General features: G+C 40.0%; 1 protein-coding gene across 12 annotated transcripts in view; it reads left to right on the top strand.

The window, feature by feature from the left end:
* Positions 1-25325, top strand: part of CCDC178 (coiled-coil domain containing 178) — a 128190-nt gene that overhangs the window by 83144 nt on the left and 19721 nt on the right. For 10 of the 12 annotated variants that reach the window (XM_083622977.1, XM_083622974.1, XM_083622967.1 and 7 more), the window contains one exon: positions 7874-8023. The exons of 1 other annotated variant lie outside the window; for it this stretch is intronic. In XM_083622977.1, coding sequence (XP_083479103.1) covers positions 7874-8023 — 150 coding nt within the window. Of the gene's footprint in view, positions 1-7873; positions 8024-25325 lie in introns of those variants that run through there. One more of the 12 variants, XM_083622970.1, reaches the window with a different exon arrangement.

Genomic DNA, 25325 nt, shown 5'->3' with positions numbered 1-25325 from the left:
TGTCTTTCGGTCCCAGCTCCTGCCCACCTAGCAGTTCGAAAGCACCCCTAAGTGTAAGTAGATAAATAGGTACCGCTTTATAGCAGGAAGGTAAACGCCGTTTCCGTGTGCTACGCTGGTGCTGGCTCGCCAGAGCAGCTTCGTCACACTGGCCACATGACCCGGAAGTGTCTCCGGACAGCACTGGCCCCGGGCCTCTTAAGTGAGATGGGCGCACAACCCTAGAGTCGGACACGACTGCCTGTACGGGCAGGGGTACCTTTACCTTTACCTTTATAATCCTCTGTATATTTTTGCCCTCAGATAAACTTACATAACCAGTTCATTGAAGAATAAAAATGGTCACTATAAGATTTTGTCATCTTTAATTAGGAGATTAGGGACGTGGGTGGTGCTGTGGGTTAAACCACAGAGCCTAGGACTTGCCGATCAGAAGGTTGGCGGTTCAAATCCCCGCGACGGGGTGAGCTCCCATTGCTCAGTCCCAGCTCCTGCCCACCTAGCAGTTCGAAAGCACGTCAAAGTGCAAGTAGATAAATAGGTACCACTCCAGCGGGAAGGTAAACGGCGTTTCCGTGCGCTGCTCTGGTTCACCAGAAGCGGCTTAGTCATAGTCATGCTGGCCACATGACCCGGAAGCTGTCTGCGGACAAACACCGGTTCCCTCGGTCAATAAAGCGAGATGAGCCCCGCAACTCCAGAGTCAGTCAAAACTGGACCTAATGGTCAGGGGTCCCTTTACCTTTTAATTAGGAGATTGAACAAGCAGCTCATTACAGAATTTAGGTGATCATATGCTCAAAGGATTAACAGCAATAGGACTACCCATAAGTGACTCTAAATGGGGTTAGGATTGCAGCAGTATTAAAGTATTCAAATGTTACTCAATGAAATGCTTAGATAATCAGTTTACTGAGAAATTCAAAAAATCAGCTGAGCTGAGGTGATCAGATCATAGCATCGGTAGACAAATACTATGTTAATTAAAGAATCCAGGTGTTTAGGTACTCAAGTGACTAATTCACTAAAGTATTCAGATATTCAGGTCGCAAACTCTCAAAGGGATTCAGATATTGCTCAGATATTCAGTTCAATAAAATTCATTCAAGTCTATGAAAACAACCTATAATTCTTCAAAATAATGTAATTAGTTCCAAACCCACCCCCACCCCCATTTTTCATCTGCAGGATCTAATCCAGGGGTGGGGAACAGGATCTGGTTAATGGGCCAGATCCTGAATTGTCCCACAGGCCACTTTTGACAGGTGAACAGGGCTTCCCACCTGTCATTCAAGTAACCCAACTTCAAAGAAAACTATTCTTTCTTTTTTCCATTTGCAAGCATATCTTCAAACTACCTGCAATGGCATTTTTCCTTTGCCTCCCAACTTGAACTCAGTATAAGATTCTTATTGAAAATGGGATTTGTCAACTGCAAGTTTTGTTTTCACCTGTGACCAGCTGCAGACCAGAGCTCCTGACTGAGAACTCCCAAGTACAGCAGAACCCAGCTGGGCTTGCCATCAATGTTGATCACTTTTGACAGTGGTTAGCTGCACTTTGGAGCTCCCAATTGGGAGCTTGCATTTGACACCAGATTTAAAGGGTGTTGAATGGAAAATGTGCTCCTGCCAAGGAACAATCAGGAGCTGTGTCCTTACCTGCCCCACAAATGACATCATATGACATGACGTGTGGTGCAGGATGGTGTGGCTTGAAGAAATGGCTTCATGGACCAAATTAGGAACTCTGCTGGTTCTAATTTGGCCCGTGAGCTGGAGGCTCCCCATTCCTGATTTAATCAGCTAAGGAGATTTGAATAACTGAGGTGATTACTGTACTGTGCAAGAAACTAGTTTGTCATATTGATAGAACATTCTCTTGTGCACAGATTAACCAAGCCAAACTAGAAGCACATGACCAAAATAATTAAAAGCAGATTATTTACTTTTTATCATCCTCACAATGGACTGCAAGAAGATCAAACCTCTCCATTCTTAAGGAAATCAGCCCTGAGTGCTCACTGGAAGGACAGATCCTGAAGCTGAGGCTCCAATACTTTGGCCACCTCGTGAGAAGAGAAGACTCCCTGGAAAAGACCCTGATGTTGGGAAAGATGGAGGGCACAAGGAGAAGGGGACGACAGAGGACGAGATGGTTGGACAGTGTTCTCGAAGCTACAAACATGAGTCTGACCAAACTGTGGGAGGCAGTGGAAGACAGGAGTGCCTGGCGTGCTCTGGTCCATGGGGTCACAAAGAGTCGGACACGACTAAACGACTAAACAACAACAACAAAATGTAATGAGAGTTTGTTTTCCACTTTGCATTGCACTCTTATGGGTGAAGTAGGGATTCTAATTCTTTTTTAGCAAAAGTGAATATGAAACCACAAAGGCTGTGTACACTAGTTTCTACCAAAGAATCCCGAGAATTGCAGTTTGTAAGGGTGCTGGGAATTGTAGCTCTGTGAGGGGTAATCTACACTTCCAGGATTCTTTGGGAGCAGTCAGGTGCTTTAAATGTATGGTGTGTTTGCCACCAAACTGTGATTTGTGTGTGCCGTACAGAAAGCCTATCACAAACTGTATCAAACTGTATGTAAAAGTTTTTTCTTCGTCTTGAGATCTACCTAATATTGTTAGACTTATTTAAATAGAGAGTATATCAGCCCTGTTTAATTTTGTTTCATAAGCAACTTTATGGACAAATTCTGTGCTAATCTTTCATGATGATAGTACATCAATGATTGCAATAATTTGTGAAACAAATGTTAAACCATTAATAAAGTTGTGCATACCATCTCAATTATGTGAACATAAATTAGCTGGATATGCAAAAGGCGCAAAGCAAAAACCTTAACAGGTGTTTCAGACATTGGTTTTTATATTTTAGCCTTCCATTTGAAAAAAGATAAAAACCAGAGAACAGATTACACCTTGAATATGTAGTAGTTAAGAGCTCTGAAGTGTAAATAGATACAAAGTTGTTCTAGTAGTGCTCTGTGTGTACGTGTGTGTGTGTGTGTGTGTGTGTGTATTTTAAATTCTTACCTGGAAGACCACTGGGTGTCAGCCACGTCCATTGCTACTGAGTGGTTTGCTCAAGCAAAATGGCTTGTCAGTGAAATAAAGGACATAATTTTGAAGAGTCAGAAACTCTGTCAGCAAGGTTGCTTCCTGAGTTGTTCTTCAGAATTAAAAATGCTTACAAACATTAAGTGATTCAATGAGAGTAATGTTTTAGGTGTGTTCTAATTACTACAATGTTTTATACCACTTTTTAAAATGAAAACTACAAAGATAGCAATCCTTCGAACTCTAACAAGCCTTGGTATTCTGGAAGCTTATGTGGACAAATGATCCTACAAAATGGATTTTATTTTATTTTTGTAGAAAAGGAAGTTAATTATTTGTCACTGTATTCATTAAAATTAGAAAACAGTTTTCTAGAAAATGTATTTTTGAATGTGTAGTGAATTGCTCTTCTAAGATTATAACATTTATTAATCACAGCAATAATTACAATCCTAAACTCAAATAATTTTTATTCTGTAACTCTTTAGCCGGAGTTTGGAAAGCTCATCCACATTTGGAGCTGCTGCTTCCCTCCCATAAGCAGTTTGTACCAGAACCTCAATGGAAATTTTTTTTAAGAAAAATTGTTCCACTACAGCTAACTGGCGTCATGCACACATAACGCAAAGCCACTAACCCAAACTGGTGCTGACTTCCATTTCTGCACCAGTTTAAAACAGGACTATTTACTGAAGCATTTGAGAATAAAGTAGATACCATTCTGTTGGTTTAACATTCACTGCTTTTAACTATTTCTTGCTGTTACTATAGATTGTTATAGGTGCTAAAGGTGTACCTCACTCTGAGATGATTGTGATGAATGGTGGGTTATACATATTTAAAATAAATAACCATAGTTAGTTAAATTAGGTTCTGCATAAGATGTCCACTCGTGCATGCAGTTGAAGTACTCCCATTTTGCTCCTTCTTACACTAAGTGGAGAGGGAAAACACTGAGTGGTTATCTTAGTGTTACATCTGAAGCAACATTTATGGCTTATTTCTCCAAACAAACCACAAACAGAAACCCAAGAACAAATTTTGACTTCAGATAGTGGTTTTCAGAGAAGCGAACCACAGATGCTGCTCTGGACGAAATGCCAAGGTTGTTGTTCTGTGGTTTGCTTCCTTGCTTGAGGAAAGGAGAAGCAACTGTGGTAATGTCCAATAATAGCTGACACACCCACGTAAAACTGCACAAGCGGTACCCTCCCTGCCCGCCATTTGCAGCTTTTTGGAGCCCTCATTATAAACTATCACAGAACCAACAGAGCTCCCATAAACAAACATTCTGTTCAGGTTTCTGTGGTGGTGGAGTTACTAAGTAAATAGATCATTAATGGAGAGCAGCCGTCCCTGAAGAACAGCTTGCCCCCACTACCATTCTGCCCCATGCAATGTGCCGCTGCAGTGAATTTAGAGTATCATTCCAAGTTTCCATAGGACAAGATTTCGTGGTCTTGCACATCACTTTCCTTTTGCATGGATGAATATTGCACCCTGGAGCAGTTCATGGTTTAAAAGTATATAACACACACATGTCCATATGTTCTACATGAATGTGAAATGTACATACAGCTCTTCCACATGTGCAAGAACCCTGGCTTTCTCACAGTTCCTGATCACATGGAAGATTTCAAACTAATGCTGAACACACAGATAAAAGGGGGCATGGCAAGCAGGTATACTGACAATCAATGGCAGTGACAGCTTGTACAGACTTGTTCCTTTCTGTGTTGTGTGAATGTGGAGTAGAGGACGTGATTCTTTTGCTTCAAATATACATGGTTGTTAGATAGATGTCTGAACAATTCTCCATCTATCCCAGTATCGCCAACTCTGACTGACAGCAGCTACCCAGCCTCCCAAGAAGAGCTTCTTCTCACTACCTACTACCCAATTGTTTTAACTGCATGTTTTCAGTGTCTGACCCTGGCACCTTCTCCATGCAAAATAGGTGCTCTACTATTGAGCTATGTTCCCTTCCCAATGTAGTGCGTTTTCTCCCTTTTCGTATTTCATTACACAGAAAGCAGTATCATAGCACTTTAAGCAGTCATTACTTCACCCTTCAATCCTGGGAACTGCAGTTTGTCAAAGGTGTCGAAAGTTGTTTGGAGACCCCTTTTCCCCTCACAGAGTGGTTTAACAATCAATCCCTCTCCCCAGGGAACTCTGTGATTGAGTTTTGTCATACAGCACCAGTGAAGACATAGCCATTATCCAAAAGCTGGTAGTGACATTTGTACTACCAACATTCTGCACAGCTCTCCAGACTACAGTGACCCTACTAACAGAGGAAAGGATACAACAAACTGAGATTGGAATGCAGGGACCATGCAATATTTCCCAAGTAGAATTTGTTCCTTGAGAAAAGATACCTCCATTGCACTCAACAAATTAGCACAACTACACATTTGTTGCCAAATAAGCTGATAAGGAGCAAATTCTGTGGGCTTTTCTAGGTTATTTTCCCTTATATATTGCCATGAATTTAAGAGTGCAACCTTATGAATATTTTTTTTGCCCCACTACATTCATTGGAGCTTACTCCCTAGTGCAACCTAAGTTTCTTGGAAGGCTTTCCTGATGCACTTTTGAAAGCCTCCTTTTCTCCGTGAATTTCTAAAACAGAGCTAAAGATAGTGGCAACTTTTAGATAAAGGTTTTCTTTTTGGGTAACTGTATGCTTCAGTCTTCATTTCTTTTGTTCTCAAAGCATTGTGAGAACCTCATTTCCCTAGCCCGTTTGCAATGAAAATGTTGACCTTTTACTCTTTATATATAAATACCATCTCCCCAACATTCTTAATATTTAACTGATTTTCTAATACTGTGATTACTATATAAATGTTAATTGCTTGTGCTAGATGTCACCATTATAATGTAAACCATCAGGACTTCAGTAAAAGTGAGATTGCTATAAAAAAACGTTGTGCCCTATATTATTCTTTCCTGCCAACCTAGCAGTTTGAAAGCACGTCAAAGTGCAAGTAGATAAATAGGTACCGCTCCGGCGGGAAGGTAAACGGTGTTTCCGTGCGCTGCTCTGGTTCGCCAGAAGTGGCTTAGTCATGCTGGCCACATGACCTGGAAGCTGTATGCCGGCTCCCTTGGCCAATAAAGTGAGATGAGTGCCGCAACCCCAGAGTCGGTCACAACTGGACCTAATGGTCAGGGGTCCCTTTACCTTTACCTTATATTATTCTTGCAGAGAGAGAATCAACTTCCCCTGATATTTTTGCATTCTTTTTATTGCCATATTTAAGAGTCAAGTAGATGAGATCCATGATAAGACATCCAATCTTTTACATTTTTGTAAGAAGCATATATACAGTTGAGATTCAAATGGTAATTGCAGTACTGGATGCAGTGGTGGATTAACTCTTTTCCTCTAGGCCATTTCCCCCTCAAAGCTATTTGTCCCATTGCAATTTACATGTGTAAAATGGCAAGGAGAGAAAGACTAAACTCTTTTACCCTGGTGTCTGAGTCTCAGTATGAATTGCCACCCTCTGGCATGGCTTACCAAAGAAACAAAACAAAAAAGTAAAGAAATTGAGGTGGGGTAACCTCTGTCTGGGCTGCACTACTATGGACTGTAATTTGCAGCTCATACAGATAAAACAAACTAAACAAAATGACAAGGAGAAAAAAAATTTACCTCACCTTCCTTCCTGACATGCTACTTTTCTGTGTGAATGTAAGTTCACCACCAAATATCTATCTTCCTCAAATATTACTCCTTCCAGAGAAGGGAAGTGAATCAAAGATAGAATTTTCTGTCTAAGCTTCTTAAGACTGCTGTACTGAAGAACTCACTTATCCATGTCAATTGTGTATTAGGAAAAAGAAAAAGAAGTTATTTAATTATATTAATTGTTTGCCTCCTTTTAGCCTCTCTACATGAAATCCAGGTCAGCATTTAGAGGGTCGTTTTCTGTTGGTAGGGATAGTAGAAGTGGAGCTTTGCAGAAAAAGCACACAGACAGTACAGACTCACAGAAATCTCAATCTAGTCTCCCAAATTCCTTTTCAGCCTATATTTAGTCATGTAAACAAACCTTAGTACATTCCCATTAGCTAAATTTGATTAATTTGGAAATCCCATGTACTGAGAGAACTAATACAAGAATATTGTTATATAATACTGAAATGCATATATTCTTATAAGAATATAAGGAGTGGCATGCCATCCTTTGGGAAAGCAGCTGACAAACTACAGTGTCATTTCTGAGGATGTACACATGCTTCTTTGTAGTCCCCGCAGGTGGTGGCATTCTGCCACATGTATTTGGGGAAAGAGATACATTCCTGCAGCCCTTTTCTACATTGTTGCAGATGCAATTAATCCCTTTACTGCACTATATTGTATGCGTCTAGTGGCCCTGGGTAGGCATGTGCATTCCTGGGTGGGAATGTATCAGACACATCCATTAATATCAGTGAACACCAGATGCGTATCGTGATGCACATCTATAATGGCTGCACACACAAATCTCCCTTGCTGAATCAGGCCATTCATGTGCAGCTTAGCCAATTGCTTCACTGCATTTTTTTAATTCAGAAAAGGAACATATAAGAACTGTTTTCCTTTCACTCATTGTACAGTAATTTCTTTGCACATTATTATTATTATTATTATTATTAGTCCTTAAGCATACAAAGCATATACAGTATTCTGTACAGTGCAAGAGAATACAACTCTAGTAAAAATGAATCTTATTGAGAAGTTTTGGAATGAAATCATAGCTTTATAAATGGTTTGTAATGTTAATAAAAAATGTCTCCCTTTAGAAATCTCTGGAGTTTTCAGAGGATGAAAATCTGCGTTTAGCGCAAGAATATCAGATGCTTCAGTTATGCTATCTAAATGACAAAAATGAACTTGCAGACTTCTATGATCATAAAGTTAGAGCTGAATCAAGATTAAGAGACCAGCAGCAGGTATGATAATAATGGGTTTGGTTTCTTAATTGCTTATTTTCTATTTGCTAATTATTACTGTTTAATAATGTTTTGAAATAAGTTGTTAAGTTCCTGGAACATCCTATGTGATGTCTTCCATGTCTTCCTTCTTTATATTTTCCATCCTGTACATTTTTACTTCTTTACTTTAACAAAAGTATTTTTCTATCGAGGATCTTCAAAATCTTATCATTCATTCCGTTTGGTGTTTGCATGCCTTTTTACGTAGATCATGCTCTGCTTTAATGTTTCTATAGAAGTTGCCTTTTGTTTAATGCAAGACAAATGACCTGCTCTAACAGAGAGCCATACAAAAAGGGAAAACTAGTAAGTGCGGAAAATTCTTCTACATTCATATCCCTTCCTGGATGAAGATTCATGCATGCAAATGAGTGGATTCCCTAGCCTGATGCAGCAGCTAAGGCTTTGTGCATTTCTCAGATAATCAGCAATAGTGAGTCACTAGTGCTTTCTGCACCATAGGAAAAAGTGGGTTGGAAGCAGGGTTTCAGGTAGAAAGGTAGTAAGAGACGAAAAAGAGGGCAAAAGAAAGCTTAAACTACCTGCTCCCATTCATTGCTCCTCTACAGTGGTACCTCGGGTTATAGATGCTTCAGGTTACAGATGCCTCAGGTGACAGACTCCACTAACCCAGAAATAGTACCTCGGGTTAAGAACTTTGCTTCAGGATGAGAACAGAAATCATGCAGCAGCGGCGCAGCAGCAGCGGGAGGCCCCATTAGCTAAAGTGGTGCTTCAGGTTAAGCACAGTTTCAGGTTAAGAACGGACCTCCAGAACAAATTAAGTTCTTAACCTGAGGTACCACTGTACTACCGGGGAGGGGGGAAACACCCTTCCCCCACTGTTTCACAGCTGTTCAATGTTGGATGGTTATCTGTCATGGATGCTTTAGCTGAGATTCCTGCATTGCAGAGGGTTGGACTAGATGACCATTGGGTCCCTTCGAACTCTAAGATTCTATGATTCTGTGACCCAGCTTCATAGCCTCAGATATATTGTCAAACAATATGGTTCAGTCCACAGTCAGGTGAGGTATGGTAATCAGGACGAGTGCTGATTTGTGATGAAATGGTCCTCTGATTATTGTGCTATACATACTCAGTTCAACACCGCAAGAATTTCCAATACCGGGTGAGCACTGCTTTGCTGATTCATAATATCCCACCCACCTAATAACCTACATCTCATTACACTGAAATGTTTGTATAACTCTGTATTAAGTAGATCAACGAGGGAAGTTCTTTCTGGAAAACAATGATCGTAACTTTGCAAAATAGTACGTATAAGGAATTTAGAAGTCATATTAAGAAACAGATCTACTCATATGTGGCAACTTTCTCCTGTTAAAAAGTGAAATTATTATGCAAGGTAATTTGCTTGGAATTATTTTTTTCCTGAAAATTCCCATTATAAACTTGACTTGTTGGCCATCATTGCAGCATTCCAGGAGGCCACATGATGGGCTACACATGCAGTGGAACTTCTGACTTTCATTTCGTAACAGCAGCCCATGCATTTATTAGAACTTGAGCTTGTGCACTTGCGGTGTCTCAAAAGCCATCTGTGATGCTGCTTGAGATGCAGTTGGAAAATGAAAGGTCAGAAGCTTCACTGTACACATGCAGACGCTTGCTTTTTGCAGGATGAGCCCTCTGGCTCAAGCACCATATAAAGACTTGCTTTGATTTGTTAGGATTGGTGTTCATAATGGGTCCAAGATGCCAAAGGGCTGTCACAGCCTTTAATAAGATCAAATTGCACGTGACTATCACCACTGCATAACTGTGAAAAATCAATGAAAATTGATCAGGAAAGAAACTAAAGATGTAACAGGCCAGAGGTATAAAACAATTTAAAAATCTAAAGTGGGAGGTTGTTTAAAATTATCCTTTCTGTGTGCAACTGTATAGGATAATTGGAAGAGGCTGGTGTATGTATCACAAGGTGCATAGTCTTTCACTCTATATTAATGTGCTTTATGAGAATCCTGACTGGTTTTGGAAAAAATATGAAGAACTGCACTACTAAAAATCTTAAGGAAATTTGTACAGTCTTTGTGTGCACTCTTCTTAGGCTCCAGAAGGTACATCAACCAAGAAAGTATGGCTATTTAAGGATCCAAATTGGATAATTACAAAGGTAGCTGAAAAATTCTTTTGATAATGTAATTATACACACAAAATCAGCACATAAATAATATTTGTACTAATTACAGTAGAACAAGAAATGAAACTGGTTATATACTGCTCCTATTAAAAGGTGTATTTTTCTTCAGATTTTTGCTAATAAGTGACTTACAACTGCAACAGAAAATCAATTTTGTGGGAGTATCACTGTAATGATTTTTGTAGTTGCTTACTGCACATATACATCACAGTGACATGAATGTTCAGGGAGAAAATCACTCTCATGTTCACCCTTTCCCAGATGCACAGAGTTGTCTTCCTTAAAAAATACATGATCAAAATTAGGTTTCAATTTCATTTTGTATGACTCAATATTTGAATGCTGACATACTCATTTTAGATGGATGGGAGCTCATCTCTACTGTGAAACTCTTTTGTGACTTTATTTGCATTGTTGAAGCTGCATCAGGAATGCTTCTCTTTGTCACCTCTCCCTCCATTTTGTTGTGTATGGTTCAGCTTTCTATTGTGCATGGTCCACACCTCCTACCATCATATACCAGTACAGAGAATGAGGATCAGGTATAGTGTATAAAGCAGCCATTGTAGAAAAACAAGTGGATGAAAGGATATATGAGCTAGGGGGTGCAGTTGGAGGAGGGAAGACAAAGATCAGGCTATGAACAAAGAGAAAGGCAGTTGGAATGGTGAGGCAAGAAATAGTGAAGAAAATATTCCAATTCTAGTCTTGGTTGTAATGATTACAGAGGTACTAATATTGTATGGCACACATTTCATATGAATTTTCTTTTGCTCAAAGTCTTTTCTTCAGCTTTTTCAGAGTGGTGGCCATAGTATTGCAGCAGAACATATGTAGGGTCAATTCATGCCGAATAGTTATTAGAAACCATGATAACAAAAGTCATTACACTGCAGTTCAGTTTTGATAGTAAAATTTCTGCAACATTATCACAAATCTTCATGCATTAGTGCAATGATCCTTACTGTAGTTTCATATTAGAATCAAAAGATTGCACTGGCATGCTTGATACAAAAAGTATTGCAGATCGAGAGAACATCTCAAGCTTTTGCATATAACAAAATTTAGTTTCACTTAAAAATCCTTATTCAAAGCTCTCTTATTAAATCTTTCCCATTTTTCATCTACCTTTCTCTACCTCTGCTTGTTAACTGAACTGTATTTATATAATAATCTAGCCAAGAAACCCACAGTTACCTCTAACGGCACTACGCAATGTATTCATTGCAGTATTAATCAGTGCTGAGTCTGTTTTCCATCGCTTTTTGTCCTTTTGTTTAGTGCTACTGTATACACTAAAACTTTATTATACCCCCAAACATCCTTTATTCTCTTTCAGTAAAGAAGTGCTCTAGCAATTAACACCAGAATATAGTGAATTAAACAGAAGAAGTGTTCTAGACAATAGAGTATTGCTTATGTTATTCTGATCCACGCTTCCATTTGGCACGGGTCCGAAAGGTTTTTCTTCTGTCCCCGTCCCCCCTGCTGCTTTCTCCAGGAAAACCCACTGCTAACTGCTGCATCAAACCAAATATTAATAAGCTTTTCTGCAGATTGATATTTTCCCCATTCAGTGGTTTCCCCAGGAAAAGTGGCAGGACAAAAGTAAAAACCTATTGGACCCATGCTTAGAAGTCACAGACCAAACTGAATAAACCACAGGACATAGGGGAGTATGGATAGAGGCGGAACTAGCTGTCCACCCAGGGGTGGGGCGGTGATGTCACCCCCCTCAGGGATGACACCCGGGGTGAACTGCACCCCCCCACACACCCTCTTCCTCCATGAGTGAGTGTGGATGAGCCCAGAGAGATCCCTATGTCCCTACATCTGGTATGGACAGAGAAACGAGGAGGCATGGTAATACTGTCAGATCAAAACAGTTTAAACAACAGCCTTCTTGAGTGCTGTTAAAAGGTTTAAAATAGGTATGACAAAATACTCCTGAATCTGAGTTTCCCTTGTATCAACCCATCTTTAAAAATATGGTTGAAATAGACTGGCTTGGAGGTTATCTATAGAAACAAATATTTTAACAGAATGTTGGCTGTTTTTGAAAAGAGATACCAGGTGGTGACTTTGTATTTTTGCTTATTTACAGTATTTCCAATCCTTACAAACCACTTTTTAAACAGTAAAACATCCCAAGTGGTTTGTATGTATTTTATTGAAAATTTCTTAAACTGTGGCAATGATCGAAGTAGGAAAGATAATTTACAATGCAATCTTATGCATGTCTTTGCAGAAATAAGTCCCATTTAGTTCAATAAGACTTACTCCCAGGTAAATATGCATGTCTTTAGAGCCATTAGGAGTGTAGGGAAACTGCTAAGCATCATGACACGCACAACTCTGAAAAAAGTAATTATATATTAATCCGGAGAACACTTGGTCCCTTTCCCACTTATTTTCTACAAATATATTCCTTTGAACATTTGGCTTTTGTAAAAGACACTTTCTTGTGAGCATTTCAAGGGAGAAGTATTAATATAGAGTGGTCTTTGAAGTTTTGAAAAAAGGTAGGTAACACCCTTAATTTGTTGCACATGTAGAATGCAAAGAAGGGTTGAATAAACCAAAATTCACTTTCATTCCACTTTTTATACAGAAAAGAATTTATCTTAATACACTGACTCTTGCATGATTGCACAGATGAATCCAAACTTAATAATTGCATCCTGTGATCCTTGACTGTATTAGAAAAGAAACTCTGCTTGAGCCATCTCCCACTACTGTCACACACACACACACACACACACACACACACGTATACATACATACATACATACATACATACATACACATTAATCTAAAATTTATGGTCAACTACTGCTACCATTTGAGATGGGTTACAACAATTTATGCAACAGCCTACTATTTCACCATATTATAGTGTCCATTCTGTTTTCCTACAACATTTTCTTTAAAATCCTGTTCATGCCAGGTTATCACATGTGATCTTCTTTACTCTTCCCCTCAGTGAGGCTGCTGACATAAATCCACTTATTTGCCTGTATTGCGCCAACAATATAGGCTTCTTCAAGCATTGAGAATCTGTAACTATCGAGAATGATGGCTCCCCACATTAAATGGAGGGGGCGCCCTTTGCGTGGTCGCGCACAGCCCCCTGGACCCTATGCGGCACCATTAGCACAGGCTTGGCTTCACCTTCCCCCAGTAGGATACCTGAAGGTCTCCGCCTACCTCAGCCAGTTGCCCAATCCCATCTGGGGAGGCGTTGCCAAGGTGATCAGGCCAGGTAGGGGGAGGGATGGCCAGGATTTGGGGGACTCCACCTGTCCACGCAATACATGACACTGTGTGACCCATCTCCATCCCTGACCTTCTTGTATTGAGTGGCACAATCAGGACTCCTAATTGCAGAGCAAAGTAGAAGTTCATTCATTTGTACACTCCTGCAATCTCCTTTCAAATTTTCTTCCTCAATATGGAAAAGCTGGGGTGGATGGAGTGGCTATTACAATCCTGTGCCCTCTCTGCAATTATAGATTCCAAATGCCTGAAGAGGTCTTAAATCATATTCTTTCAATCCCAGTTTGTTTCCAGTTTGGTGTTTTCAAACATATTACCTTGGTGTTTTCAAACTTATGTTTTCAAACTTAAGTTTGAAAATGTGAGATTTTTGAATTTGGAGCTTTCAACTTAATTTCCATTGGCATACTCAGACTTGTAATATGTTATGGGAGGCCATACAAAAGCATTTTAGGAGCCACAATCAAACCTCAAGCCTTTCTTTGGCAGCCCATGATTTAAATGAGGAAGTGAGGAAGTGAAAAGTAAAACACCATTAGGGGTATTTATCATATTTGCTGTACTTTAAAGACACTGTTTTGACCTGTCAGAAGGATATAGGTAAAGTCACGGCATCTTTTCACGATCTGTGCTTGTTAGAAATTTTGGAATGTACTTTCTGTCAGGACACATATATCTCGGGAGTGTAGAACCATATGGATAGTTCTCAGATGAGATTGAGGACTGATATTTTAAAACTGTTGGAATATATAAAAATATGCTGTTCTAGTCAGCTTCTGATTAAAATATACACTTGACTGGAGAAGTTGCTCTGAAACGGATAGTCATATGGCTCTTACAACTGTAGAAAACCTTACATACAATTCTTACTTGATTGACAGGCAGAGTTTCATAGATGATGATGGCGACATGGTCTAAAGACTACATGATGATAGTATGGTTTCCCAATGTGATTTTAGATATATTGCTTCCCAAATGATGGAGAAAGTGTGTGCTGGAGTAAATAGGTTGTGTTAAAAGCAGCTGTTAGATATTATAGGGAAGGGCCGTAGTTCAGCAGCAGAGCTCATGCTTTGTATGCAGAAGTTCCCAGGGTCAGTTTCTGGCTGCATCTTCAGGGAGGGCCTATAAAGACTCCTGTCTGTAGCCCTGGAGAACCACTGCCAGTCAGCATAGATAAATAAGTGAGCTAGATGGGCCATGGTCTGATTTGGGATGTTTCTATTAACCTGTGTTCTTAATTATAATTTATTTAATGGGGGATTATAGGATGTAGGGTTTTTATTCTTAATCCAGCCTCTTTCAGTTCAGTGAAAGTTTGGGGGAGCATATTCCCAGCATAAGAGAAGGAGGAAAGAGATGGATGGGGGGAAGAGAGTGGCAAAGTGGTCTAAAGAAAGAGAACATTAATGATTGAATAAAGAACAAATCAGAAAATTTCCAGGTATATAACTCTTAAATTGCCTCTGGGCTCATTTAGGAGAAGGGTAGGATATAAACTGAATGAAATGATAATTTGCATACTGATCCTAAACGTACTACAGGCATGCAATTCCCTTTGGATTCCATGGATATCATCTCTCATGTTTAGAATTAGGACATTGGAGGAATGGAAAAGGGAGGGACTTACTACTCAACTTCCCTCTCATGGTGTCACTTAGTACTACAGTAAAGTATATTTTTACTGCTGTAGGAGAAAACCTTGAGTTTATATGCAAATATATCTTATATCCTTTTCTGATGTTCTCCACATTTTTTACAAATAGATTTGTTTGTATCACTTATCTATCTAAAAATACGTATGTGCGAGTCAAGCTGTTTGTCTTTTGATAAGCATGACGAGATTACATCCCTTTTACACAGGCATTTGAAACTAAGCAAAATATCTAACTTTCTTCTTCTTCTTCTTCTTTGCCCTCCCTTTTCTTTCCTTTTAATAGCCTGTCTTGGTTCTCTAGTTATAGCGCAGATGCACCTAAAGTTTGCTAGAAACATTTGCCATTAGCCTCCTTTAAAAAAAATTAAATTCGAGGATAATCCTACCTCCAGAGCTTATTCTGTTCCTGGCCATTGACTGTGACAGTGAAAGGCTCATCTGAAAGCACTGGAGCGTCCCATCTAAAAGCATAAAACATATTACATTTCATGAAAAAGCTAATTCAGATTGTTTAATTCTGGTAATATTGCCTCTGTCACCTTCAAAATCAAAATGTTCTTTCCTGTTATTATAAAGAAAACAACCAAATTGCTTAAAAACCCATTTGAATACACAGCTGCCTTATGTTGCATACTAATTTGATTAAAACGTTTGTGCCTCACCAGCATTTTATATAAAATACACTGGTAAATCTAACAAAATGCATTCGGATATCCCCCCCTCCCAATTTATCAGTGCAAAACAAAACAGAGTGGCCAAGAAATACCCCTGGACAGAGCAAAACCATGTTGCATTAATGGAAGATACTAAACTGGTTTTCTTGCTGTATTTGTTTGCTCACAGCTATGGGCATTGTGCCAACCTCATTGAAAATAACTGCATTAGTCAAGTGTATCGAAATTATTACAACACAGAGTCCATCTCAGCTATTGCTGTTGAAACATTTTGTGAGTCTTCACTAGAAGACATTTGTTTGAAGAGTAAGCTTTGCATAAATTCAAGTCTACTTTGATTTTTCCACAATTTTGAAACTATTGTCTTTCCCATTCTGCATTGCTTGCTTCAGCTTTTTCTTTTTTAAAAACATAACTATAATACCTTGGAGTAGGTTTCATAATATTTTTTTTCTTTCTCCTCTTAATATTGTGCATGGAGACATAAATAGATACTCTGTTTCAAGGCAATTTACCTGCATGATCAGAAAGCCAGTCTTAGTAACAGGAGAATACACTTAGTAACAGGAGTGTAACCTAAATTTTAGTACGTAGCATTTAGTGAAGTGTCATAAGATGCCAATAGACCTGCATTTCAAAAATATTCCATGTGATTTTGACAAAACACAGCCCTTCTCAATATACTTATTGTATGGAGAAATCACACTTGTGATTCGGGCCTATTTTGGATATAGTCCAGTCACTTATTGTTGCTTGAAGCTCTTATTTTTACAGTCCCACGGATGCCCAAATATACAAGGTTTATGAAGTCTCTGGTGTGTCCTTATACATGGCTATGTAACTTCTGTTTTTTAAAATTATGTAAACTTGGTTTAGGGGCAGTTCAGACATTAATTGGCCAGCACAATTCTACTAAAGGTGAAACCAATCAAAAGTGAGCCTTAAATTTATAAGCTCCTTTTCTGACTTGGTACTCCTTTCCTATCTCCATCCTGCAGTGACCCAAAAGCTGTCTGGCGAGACAGTCCATGGGCAGGTAGGGTCTCAGCCTGCGTACCAGATGGAGCTGGTAGACAGCTGCCCTGGACACAGAATTGATCTGCACCTCCAGGACAGCTGTGAGTCCAAAATGACTCCCAGGCTGCACACCTGCTCCTTCAGGGGCACAGTTGCCCCATTCAGGACCAGAGAGTCCCCCACCCCCGCCCACCCCCTGTCCCCCCAAAACACTACTTTTGTCTTGTCAGGATTCAGCCTCAATCTGCTAACCACCATCCATCCTCCAACCGCCTCCAGGCACTCATGCAGGACCTTCACTGCCTTCACTGGTTCTGGTTTAAAAGAGAGGTAGAGCTGGGTATCATCCGCATACTGATGAACACCCAGCCCAAACTCCCTGATGATCTCTCTCAGTGGCTTCATGTAGATGTAGATCTCTCAGCAGCATTTGATACCATTGACCATAACATCCTTCTGGACACGGCCCAGGAGGAAGGAGCGGAACCACTGTATAAGAGTGCCCCCAGCTCCTCTAGACGGTCCAGAAGGATGTTATGGTTGGTGGTATCAAAGGCCGCTGAGAGATCCAGCAGAACTAGGGCCAATCACTACAAGTGCGGAAGGATTTGTTGGTAGTGTAAATAAGCACTCTGAAAAAAACTTTGCTAAATAAATCCTGTTTCTATCAAATATTAATCATGGTAATACGGTAGTAGTTCTTCTGTTTCTATATTTTAGAACTGCTATAAAATCCAAATATCTACACTTTAGAATAATAAATTAAAAATTGAAATACGGAGAATACTGTTTGTTGTTGTTCAGTCATTTAGTTGTGTCCCACTCTTCGTAACCCCATAGACCAGAGCACGCCAGGCACTCCTGTCTTCCACTGCCTCCCACAGTTTGGTCAAACTCATGTTAGTAGCTTCGAGAACACTGTCCAACCATCCCGTCCTCTGTCGTCCCCTTCTCCTTGTGCCCTCCATCTTTCCCAACATCAGGGTCTTTTCCAGGGAGTCTTCTCTTCTCATGAGGTGGCCAAAATATTGGAGCCTCAGCTTCAGGATCTGTCCTTCCAGTGAGCACTCAGGGCTGATTTCTTTAAGAATGGATAGGTTTGATCTTCTTGCTGTCCATGGGACTCTCAAGAGTCTCCTCCAGCACCATAATTCAAAAGCATCAATTCTTCGGCAATCAGCCTTCTTTATGGTCCAGCTCTCACTTCCATACATCACTACTGGGAAAACCATAGCTTTAACTATATGGACCTTTGTTGGCAAGGTGATGTCTCTGCTTTTTAAGATGCTGTCTAGGTTTGTCATTGCTTTTCTCCCAAGAAGCAGACGCCTTTTAATTTTGTGACTGCTGTCGCCATCTGCAGTGATCATGGATCTCTCACTGCCTCCATTTCTTCCCCTTCTATTTGCCAGGAGGCGATGATCTTAGTTTTTTTTATGTTGAGCTTCAAACCATATTTTCCGCTCTCCTCTTTCACCCTCATTAAGAGGTTCTTTAATTCTTCCTCACTTTCTGTCATCAAGGTTGTGTCATCTGCATATCTGAGGTTGTTGATATTTCTTCCAGCAATCTTAATTCCGGCTTGGGATTCATCCAGTCCAGCCTTATGCATGATGAATTCTGCATATAAGTTAAATAAGCAGGGAGGCAATGTCATAATCCTTTCCCAATTTTGAACTGATCTGTTGTTCCATATCCAGCTCTAGCTGTAGCTTCTTGTCCCACATAGAGATTTCTCAGGAGACAGATGAGGTGATCAGGCACTCCCATTTCTTTAAGAACTTGCCATAGTTTGCTGTGGTCGGCACAGTCAAATGCTTTTGCGTAGTCAATGAAGCAGAAGTAGATGTTTTTCTGGAACTCTCTAGCTTTCTCCATAATCCAGGGCATGTTAGCAGTTTGGTCTCTGGTTCCTCTGCCCCTTCGAAATCCAGCTTGCACTTCTGGAAGTTCTCAGTCCATATACTGCTTAAGCCTGCCTTGTAGAATTTTAAGCATAACCTTGCTTAAAATCCACCTGGAGCAGGAACCGGCAAGCTACTCCAGTATCCCTGCCAAGAAAACTCCATGGACAAAAACAACAGAGAATACTAAGAGATCATAAAATTTAACTCAATGTTATTATTTTATTTTTGTGATTATAAGTTGCTTTAAACTGTTTTAAATATTGTTTTTAATGCTGTTCAACTGCCCTGGAACCTTAAAGGTGAAGGGCAGGTAATTAATAGTAATAATAATAATAGTTTAATTCTTCTAAATGGAAAAATCAGTATATTCCAATATAGTAGGGGCATGAGGGGAAGTAAAAACAAATCACATGCATTTCTTCTTTTAATTTAATTTATTTTTGCTGAAAACACAGTATCATAACATTGACCTATTTGGTCATGCTCAAGCTAATCATGTCTAAAACTTTCCCAGTGGGGATGAGCTTGTTCACTTCCTGTCTTGCAAGATTATCAACTAAAACTCAGTCATATATGCCCATAGTCTGATCACTGCAGCCCACCATAGCCATCCTCTCCTGCAGTGAGACCCCAGCAGTCTGTGACATGCCCATGAGATTCTGTGTCAGGAACCCATCACTTCTTGTGTCATCTTCCAAGACTTGTTCAATTGTTTACACATTAAATTATACCAAATGCTGTTTGCAAAAGCTCTCTTTCCTTTCCCTCCTCTCTCCTTTGTTTGCAAGGAACTGGTTTGTCATACTGAAATAGAGTTTATGTGCAGTAACAGCCTAATAACCCAGCAACTTTAGTCACTTATTAAAGTCAAGCATGTGTCTTTGTTTCATGTTGCTAATGATGTGGAACCATAGAGGCCCAAGTATATTTCGCCTGGACGGTGTAGAAGCGAATGCTGAGAGCTCATTACTTGGCTCCCCATTGGAATCCTGCAGGCTTCTGCTCATTGAGGAGACTGTGGGGGCTTTGACAGAATTATTATACTGAATATTTTTAGACTCATTAACTATATCACCAAAGCAAAACATCTCTTCCTTAGATGCAAATGGTCGCAGATTCTGTAGCTTTGCTTTACTTATTGCAGGAAGAAGGGATGATGCTTGAAAACAAGTTAAGGAACGGACTTTCATGCTTGAATTTTTGACTTTGTGACATGTATTCAGCATGCCTAAGCCCCATTCAACTTATTTGAGCCATTAATATGTAACATCCTCATTAAAAGATGTCCACATTTGATTTCAGAGATATGCAACACAGTCATATGCATATCTGAGAAGTAAAGCCCATTGAGTTCAATGGGACTTACTCCCAATTAAATATAAAGGATTGCAGCTCTAAGCAAAACATGGGAGTGTATTTAATTGCCAGTGTACTGGAAGACGCAAAGATCACCAGTGTCAAAGCCTCAATTCTTCAACATCAAGTTTGTTGGATTGGTCATGCTGTTCGGATGCTTGATTATCGTCTTCCAAAGCAACTGCTCTATTCTGAACTTAAAAATGGAAAGCGTAATGCTGGTGGGTCAACAAATGAGGTTTAAAGACTCTCTCAAGGCAAATCTTTTAAAATGTAGTAGAAACACCAACAAATGGGAAACACTGGCCTTGGAGTGCTCCAGTCGGAGAACAGCCTTTACCAAAGGTGCCATGGACTTTGAAGACTGCTCAGACTCAGGACTAAAGTGATAAATGTGCTAAGAGGAAGGCACATTTGGCAAACCTTCACCAAGATCAACTCCTGCCCTAAAACCTATGTCCCCACTTGAAGGATGTGTGGGTCCAGAATTGGCTCCACACTCACTTATGGACTCACTGTTAAGACCGTGTTCATGAAAGACAATCTTACTCGGCTACAAGTGATCACCAAAGAAAAGGAGCGTTTAGTAAATGAGAGAGTAGGTCTTAAAATTATACCAGTATATTTCAATTCAAAATTAAGAAACAGTATTATAATCTGCTAAGACAATTAGAGATGTTTGATTTACAGGTTGATCCTCTGGTTGTCTACTCAGAAGTCAGTACCACTGAATTCAGTGAGGCTTTCTTCCAGTTCATATCCAGAATTGTCAGCACTAATCATTCAAAAAAGAAGTAATTCCAAGTCCATACATACTTTTTCTTTTTGTCTAACTATTCTAGAATAAGCATTATGCAGTTTAAAACACATACTTCTCACAGCTACAAACTCTATTCCAGTAAGTGGTTAAAAGATGAGAACAGCATCAAATATTGGCCTTAATTCCTAATTGTAATTATTGATATAAATTATAGTAAACCTACTTTACTATAGCTTTTTCTGCTTTAACATGGATTTGAAGAAACAATTATGAATACCCTAAAATTATTTCTTAAGAAGAAAAACGAGACCATACATTTATGGCTTGGTTTGTTTTACAGGTTTACTCTGAACTGTTTAGTATTGGATATTTGTATTTTTTGTTGATTTGGTAGAAATATTTCTGTATGTTTTTGCAGATTGTTTTTATATACAGTGCTATGCAGGCTTTTTATATATGTCCTGAATAAGTGTAGGAATTCATTTCAAATGCAGAGAGAGAGAGGGAGAGAGAAATAAATATTGTATCTTTTAGCCATCCTATCATGAATGATTGTACCAGATTTCCGTTGCTCAGATGAAACTGCAGCTGTTTTGATAAGGAGGAAGCACATTGCTATATTTGTGGTTCACTTGTTGCGCTAGCTTTCTTTGACAATGGTGACAGTGCCTCTATACATCAAGAAATTATTCTCCCTTTTGCGTCTGCCAGGGGTCCTAGAGGGAATACTTTATATTGGAATCATGTTTCCCTTTGAGATTTTGGCATTTATACAGCAGTTCTGATCAGGAGCCCATTGTCAAACAGCTCTTGTAAAATATTAAAACAAAGAGTTGAAAACCTGTCAGATAAAAAAAATATTGAATTGAACTATGTGCTTTCCTCAGATGAGGGCCACGTCTGTGTTTTCCCAATGAGCCAGCAATTTAATCCATAATGGATGCAAAAACATATTTTTAGTTTACTAAACATATTTTTCCATATGAGGGGCATTGGGATGGGGATAGCATGCACAACAATATCAACACATATTATATCAATGATGTTTTCTGTCAAAATGCTGAATGCCTGTTAAAGGAGCCTGAATGGAGCTTCTGCTTAAGTGCAAACGTGTCATCAGGGAAGGATCTGCAGTCTTAGCTGGGGTTGGACTTAAGGGCTCATCCAACAAGTAGTAGAGGGGAAGTAGACATAGACAAGACTAATCTGATAATTCAGATTAGGGGATCAATAACCTGGAGGTTTGTTCCTTGCCAGGTCTGGAGTCTGCTTGGGCTGAATTCTGTTTCCGCCTAAGATACTGTATTTTTTTCCTGAGGCATAAGCTGCAGAAGGGCTGTGATGCCGCTTGTGGCCTCTGAGGCTAACATAGTGACCCAGGAAAGTAAAATAGGAACCTATGTTGTCTTCCTACATCACTATGCTATCCTTAAACTGAACCAGATTATTTGTCCACCTTAAGTATCACCTACGCTAACTTGCAGCATCTCTCCAAGGTGTTAAACAGTGGTATTTCCCAGCTCCAGCTGGAGATGCTGGGTATTGAACCTGGAATCTCTTGCATGCAAAGCATGGGCACCACTACTAAGTTGGGCTATCCTACCCCTAAGAGCAGTGAAAGTAGGAAAGGACTTTTGGAAACAATGCAAATTGTGATCCTTTCATGTTCTTCTTCCTCCTCACCTGCAGAAAACTCCTGTGCCACAGCTCCTTCTGTTACCACCTGTGCATTAGGATGTTAGGTAGCTAATATGCAACTTAACGCTTTAGTTTGATGTGACTGAAATTATTTCGTTTCATCAATAAATCTCCTGGTTTAACTGATACCCATTTTGCCTTGCATAGTTCAAACAGTTGCCAACCACTACTGTTGCCAAGTTGCAAACCAGGGGAGGAGGTTGTATCTTTAAAAGCATGCTGCTGTCGCTTCAGAAGTGCACACTACACCTTCACTGTGGTTGAAGGACAGAGAGATTAGTCAGGAAGGTCAGTTAAGGAAACAGCAGCGTCTGGCTTGCCTGATTTATACCCATTGCTTGTAAAGAGACATATGGAGGCCTTCACAGGGCAATTGTCATCTGCTTGTGACTTCACAAGCCACTAGATGTCTCTGCACAACAGAGGGCGCCAAATGGGAAAAAAACATGTCTCCACTGTTTCATTGATTGACCTTTCTCCCTTTATGGACAAAGACAGGAGAAGGTGCAGCACATGTGTCTGCAGTGACCAAGGAGTCACAATCCTCCTTCCAGATGCAGTTTAGCAATCCCAACAAGTCTTTAAAAACTCACTTGAATGCGATTAAGCTTCCTGCATAGATGAAGAGGGGAAGAGAAGAGCAATAAATTGGAAACCACAAATGCCAACTGAAAAGACTGAATAGACATACATCAGTCACCCCCAGAATGTTTGCGGACATAGAAGTACCTCCAGCCCCCTAGGTTTTAAAGACAGGTTGGGGTAGTGAAAGCCAAACCAAAGAGGACAGCATAAAATATTGGCTGGCATAGTCACTGTCATAAAAGTTTCGAGTCACACCAGAACAGTTATGAGAGTGACAAGCATATGAAGTCATCCAGAGCAGTTTTTGGACCATGACACAATCATCTACCAATCCAGCTGCATAGGCAATCCACAAAAATAAAACCAAGCTTTAACCATCTACAGTTCTGTGGCAGTGCTGCTCCCCACACCCTCAATGTTATTAATTTTATGCAATCACATATAAGCATTCTCAAAACATTTGTTCTTATTCCTGACCACTTTAAAGCTCTTTCGTTTTGTCACCATCTTTTCTCTGAAAATGTATCTACAATAATGAAGATAGGTATAAAAAGGAAGAAGAAGTAAGATTAAAATTGTGATAAAAAACCCAAAACTTTAGACTGACTGACTGACTGACTTTTCAGAGTTGTGTTGTGTTGTTAAATGGAACTTGCCAGAAGGAAAATAAATGGGGAACATGCGGTAATTCCACAATAGGCAACTGTTTAGCTAGTGTGGTGTAGTGATAAGTGTGTTGGACTTGGACGTGTGAAGCACCACTTGGCCATGAAACTCACTGGGTGACCTTGGGCCAGTCACAGCCTCTCAGCCAAAGCTACCTATAACCGCCCTGACGTCGGGGGGGGGTGCGTTATAGGGCAGTATAATAAATATATTATATTATATTATTAATTATATTATATTATATATTATTATACCTCACAGGGCCCTTGTGGAAATAAAATGGGGAGAAAGAGAACCGTGTATGCCACCTTAAGCTCCTTGGAGGAAAAGTGGGGTATACCGGTAAATATAATAAATAAACGGTTTGGTTATATTCAGCCAATGAACAGAACTAGCTCCTGCTCATTTTTCAGATTTATCTATAGGTTTTGGAACCAAAATGCCAGGAAACAATGCTCTTACAGGGCTATCTGAGGAAAACGTTTGGAACATCTCATGAGGAAATGCTTTGTGTTTTTTTAATTCAAGGAACTGTGGCCCTCTAGAGGATCCAACAGGTTTTTCTGCTGTTGCCCTTAGAAACACTCCCAAGGGTTTTGGAAATCAAGAGGCAGCTCCCTAAACAGAAACATTCTCCTCAGATTTTTGTGAGTTCAGAGAAGGGAGCTGGGAAATCCTCAGCTGAAAGACAGCTCCTTTGTTTCTGCCCACACATACCTCTCATGCCCCTTGAATTTCCGGGGTGAAGTGGGTCTAACTTCTTCACAGAAGAAAATTCTGGACCTCTGTTTCCTCCTCAGACGGCGCAGCTCACCCTTCAGTTGGGTGGGGGGAGGGGGAGCCTGACCACATTAAGCTCTTGATGTTACAAAGCACAACAGCTAAAATGCCAAGGTTGCAGGTTCGATCCCTGTGTGGGACAGCTTCATATTCCTGCACGGCAGGGGGTTGGACTAGAAGATTATCAGGGTCCCTTCCAACTCTATGATTCTGTTATTCGTATTGTACCAACACAGGTTGTCTTGGATTTGTCTCACAATTTGTAAACACACACACACACACCAACGTTTCTTGTCTGCAAGAGGGTGAGGAGGCCCTTGCTCGCCTCAGAAAATTGAATTCTGATGGTCGGAGGGTGGGCTGTCTGAAGTACCTTGTTGTCATGCCTTGTGGGGGGTGTCCAGAGGTTGGGATTTCAAGGGGGGGGCAAGTCTTATCCGGGCAAAAATGAAGCCTTTAATTGTGCATAGTGATATAATATGCTTGGCTGGAGGCTGCTGCTAAGGATAGTCTAGATTTGTTAGTTTTCCTCTTGCTAGCTGGGTGTGAGCAGTAGTTCAGCTAGGTAATTTTAGGTCCTGTGTTGGGTAGTTTCATGAGAGGGGCCCCGTTAGACAGCCATGTGTATTTCATTTGTGAAGCATACAACTAAAATTTCTCTCCTCCCGCTGCTCCACTACCACCCATTGCTTTACAGTAGCTTCTACAACCCTGATT

The sequence above is a fragment of the Podarcis filfolensis genome (genome assembly GCF_964270895.1).
Source record: "Podarcis filfolensis genome assembly, chromosome: 7".
In the NCBI taxonomy this organism is placed as follows: domain Eukaryota; kingdom Metazoa; phylum Chordata; class Lepidosauria; order Squamata; family Lacertidae; genus Podarcis; species Podarcis filfolensis.
The sequence above is the reverse complement of the archived record's forward strand: the minus strand, read 5'-3'. Positions and strand labels throughout refer to the sequence as shown.